At 44.7% G+C, this 2,920-nt stretch overlaps 1 protein-coding gene across 1 annotated transcript in view; it reads right to left on the bottom strand.

Moving 5' to 3' along the window:
- Nucleotides 1-854, bottom strand: part of LOC120062090 (5-hydroxytryptamine receptor 4-like) — a 43,208-nt gene extending 42,354 nt beyond the window's left edge. Inside the window, exon 1 of the mRNA XM_039011898.1 lies at nt 748-854. Coding sequence (XP_038867826.1) covers nt 748-854 — 107 coding nt within the window. The remainder of the gene's footprint in view (nt 1-747) is intronic.
- Nucleotides 855-2,920: the final 2,066 nt, after the last annotated feature.

Below are 2,920 nucleotides of genomic sequence, written 5' to 3'. Positions count from 1 at the left end.
AGGGAGGGAGGGAGGGAGGGAGGGAGGGAGGGAGGGAGGGAGGGAGCTGATCGTAGGGAGAAACTAACCTGAGCTGGCGGTCCTTGCAGACAGACAGATAGACGGAGGGAGGGAGCTGATCGTAGGGAGAGACTAACCTCAGCTGGCGGTCCTTGCAGACAGACAGACAGACAGACAGACAGACAGACAGACAGACAGACAGACAGACAGACAGACAGACAGACAGACAGACAGACGGAACAGACGGAACAGACGGAACAGACGGAACAGAACGTAGGGAGAGACTAACACGAGCTGGCAGTCCTTGCAGACAGACAGACAGACAGACAGACAGACAGACAGACAGACAGACAGACAGACAGACAGACAGACAGACAGACAGACAGACAGACAGACAGACGGACAGACGGACAGAGGGACAGACAGAGGGACAGACGGACAGAGGGACAGACAGACAGACAGACAGACAGACAGACAGACAGACAGACAGACAGGGAGGGAGGGAGGGAGGGAGGGAGGGAGGGAGGGAGGGAGGGAGGGAGGGAGGGAGGGAGGGAGGGAGGGAGGGAGGGAGGGAAGGAGGGAAGGAGGGAGGGAGGGCCTAACCTGAGCTGGCGGTCCATGCAGACAGACAGACAGACAGACAGACAGACAGACAGACAGACAGACAGACAGACAGACAGACAGACAGACAGACAGACAGACAGACAGACAGAGGGAGGGAGCAGGACGTAGGGAGAGACTAACCTGAGCTGGCGGTCCTTGCAGACAGCCGTCATGACCAAGAGGTTCCCCAGGACACTCATGAGCATCACCAGGGACAGGAAGCAGATGAGAGCAATGCTCTTCGGCATGCTGTTGCTGTGGTTACGACAGGAGAGGGGACAACCAGTCAATGAATATATAAAAAACAAGCCAAGATTAATAACTGATTGGAAAGTTATTTAAATGTGGAATACATAACCTTCCATTTCTGAATATATACGTAAATGTCAACCAGACAAATTAGTACACATTCTGGGTTATTGGAATGTCATACCTGTTACAAGTAAAAGCTTGTTTTGACACTATAATTGATAGTGAAATTACGTATTTGTTCAGAATTGCAGAGTGTACTGTAAATCAGGGTTTTCCAAACTCGATCCTGGGTCCCCCTAGGTGTACGTTTTGGGTTTTGCCCTAGCACTACACTGATGACTCAAATAATCAAAGCTTGATGATGAGTTGGTTATTTGAATCAGCTGTGTAGTGCTAGAGCAAAAAAAACTACAACTGGTTATGTCACCTTTGTCCCCATGGTAACATGACAGTGTGGGCAGGCATTGTCCAGAAAACTCTGCCAGAATCCAGGCTAATTTGTCATGTATGTAATACAAGGTAAGTAGCTGTCACGATAATGATTTAAAGCCCTCAAAATGATTTGTATGCTTGTGAATGTTTGACAATTGTAATACATTACTGTAATCCCTTGACGTTTGTGGTTTTCACACTCCAGGTTTTACAATCTACAGTATTCACACAAGACGTCACTCCTACAGTAGTCACTCCTGGTAGTTTATACAGAAAATAGTAGAATACATGTATCAACCCAGCTGTACAATATTTCAAAATGGTTCAGGTATCATTTTCAGATCAATCTTATTTGCTGCCTTCATTTTTGCCTTCATTATGTTATGTCACTTTACCTCACTTAAGAATTTGTCTATCACCAAATTGTTAATGTAGCTACTTCCCAAATAGGAATGCCCACAGCATTACAAAAACTTTAGAAGGAAATGTATTACTGAACAAAAATATAAAGGCAACATGTAAAGTGTTGGTACCATGTTTCATGAGCTGAAATAGAAGATTCCAGAAATGTTCCAGACGAACAAAAAGCTTATTTCTCAAAAAATGTTGTGCACAAGTTTGTTTACATTCCTGTTAGTAAAATTATTTCTCCTTTGCCAAGATAATCCATCCACCTGACAGGTGTGGCGTATCGAGAAGCTGATTAAACAGCATGATCATTGCACAGGTGCAGCTTGTGCTGGACACAATAAAAGGCCACTCTAAAATGTGCAGTTTTGTCATACAACACAATACCACCAATGTCTCAAGTTTTGAGTGAGCATGCAATTGGCATGCTGGCTGCAGGAATGTCCACCAGAGCTGTTGCCAGAGAATTTGTTAATTTCTATACCATAAGCCACCTCCAAAGTTGTTTTAGAGAATTTGGCAGTACGTCCAACCGGCCTCACAACCGCAGACCACGTGTAACCACACCAGCCCAGGACCTCCACATCCAGCTTCTTCACCTGCAGGATCGTCTGAGACCAGCCACCCGGACAGCTGATGAAACTGAGGAGTATTTCTGTAATAAAGCCCTTTTTTGTGGAAAACTCATTCTGATTGGCTGGGCCTGGCTCCCAAGTGGGTGAGCCTTTGCCCTCCCAGGCCCACCCCTGGCTGCGCCCCTGCCCAGTCATGTGAAATCCATAGATTAGGGCCTAATGAATTTATTTCAATTGACTGATTTCCTTATATGAACTGTAACTCCTTGAAATCGTTGAAATTGTCACATGTCGCGTTTATATTTTTTGTTCAGTATAATTTCTCTGAGATGTAGCATCCCTTTGACGTCAGCTCATACAAGTATGTTTTAATCAGAAACATTGTGAATCCAGTTCCTCTAGCATTACAACAACATCCACTAGGCCTAGAGGTGGGGAAAGATGTCAACTCAACATGAAACAAACTTCATCTAGGATTTGTTGTCAAAATGTCTTCCACCTCTTCCTGATGACAATTTACTTTCACGTACATTATCGCATTATTTAGTTGTCTAGTTGACTATGAAAGCAGACAAATTATACTGCCTTTCTTGATAGCTATTTCATCTATCCTCTAACAAATCCTAGTGTTGTTTAGTAAGTGTTTG

Source organism: Salvelinus namaycush, chromosome 17 (genome assembly GCF_016432855.1).
Source record: "Salvelinus namaycush isolate Seneca chromosome 17, SaNama_1.0, whole genome shotgun sequence".
In the NCBI taxonomy this organism is placed as follows: Eukaryota; Metazoa; Chordata; class Actinopteri; order Salmoniformes; family Salmonidae; genus Salvelinus; species Salvelinus namaycush.
This window is presented reverse-complemented; position numbering and strand designations above follow the sequence as displayed.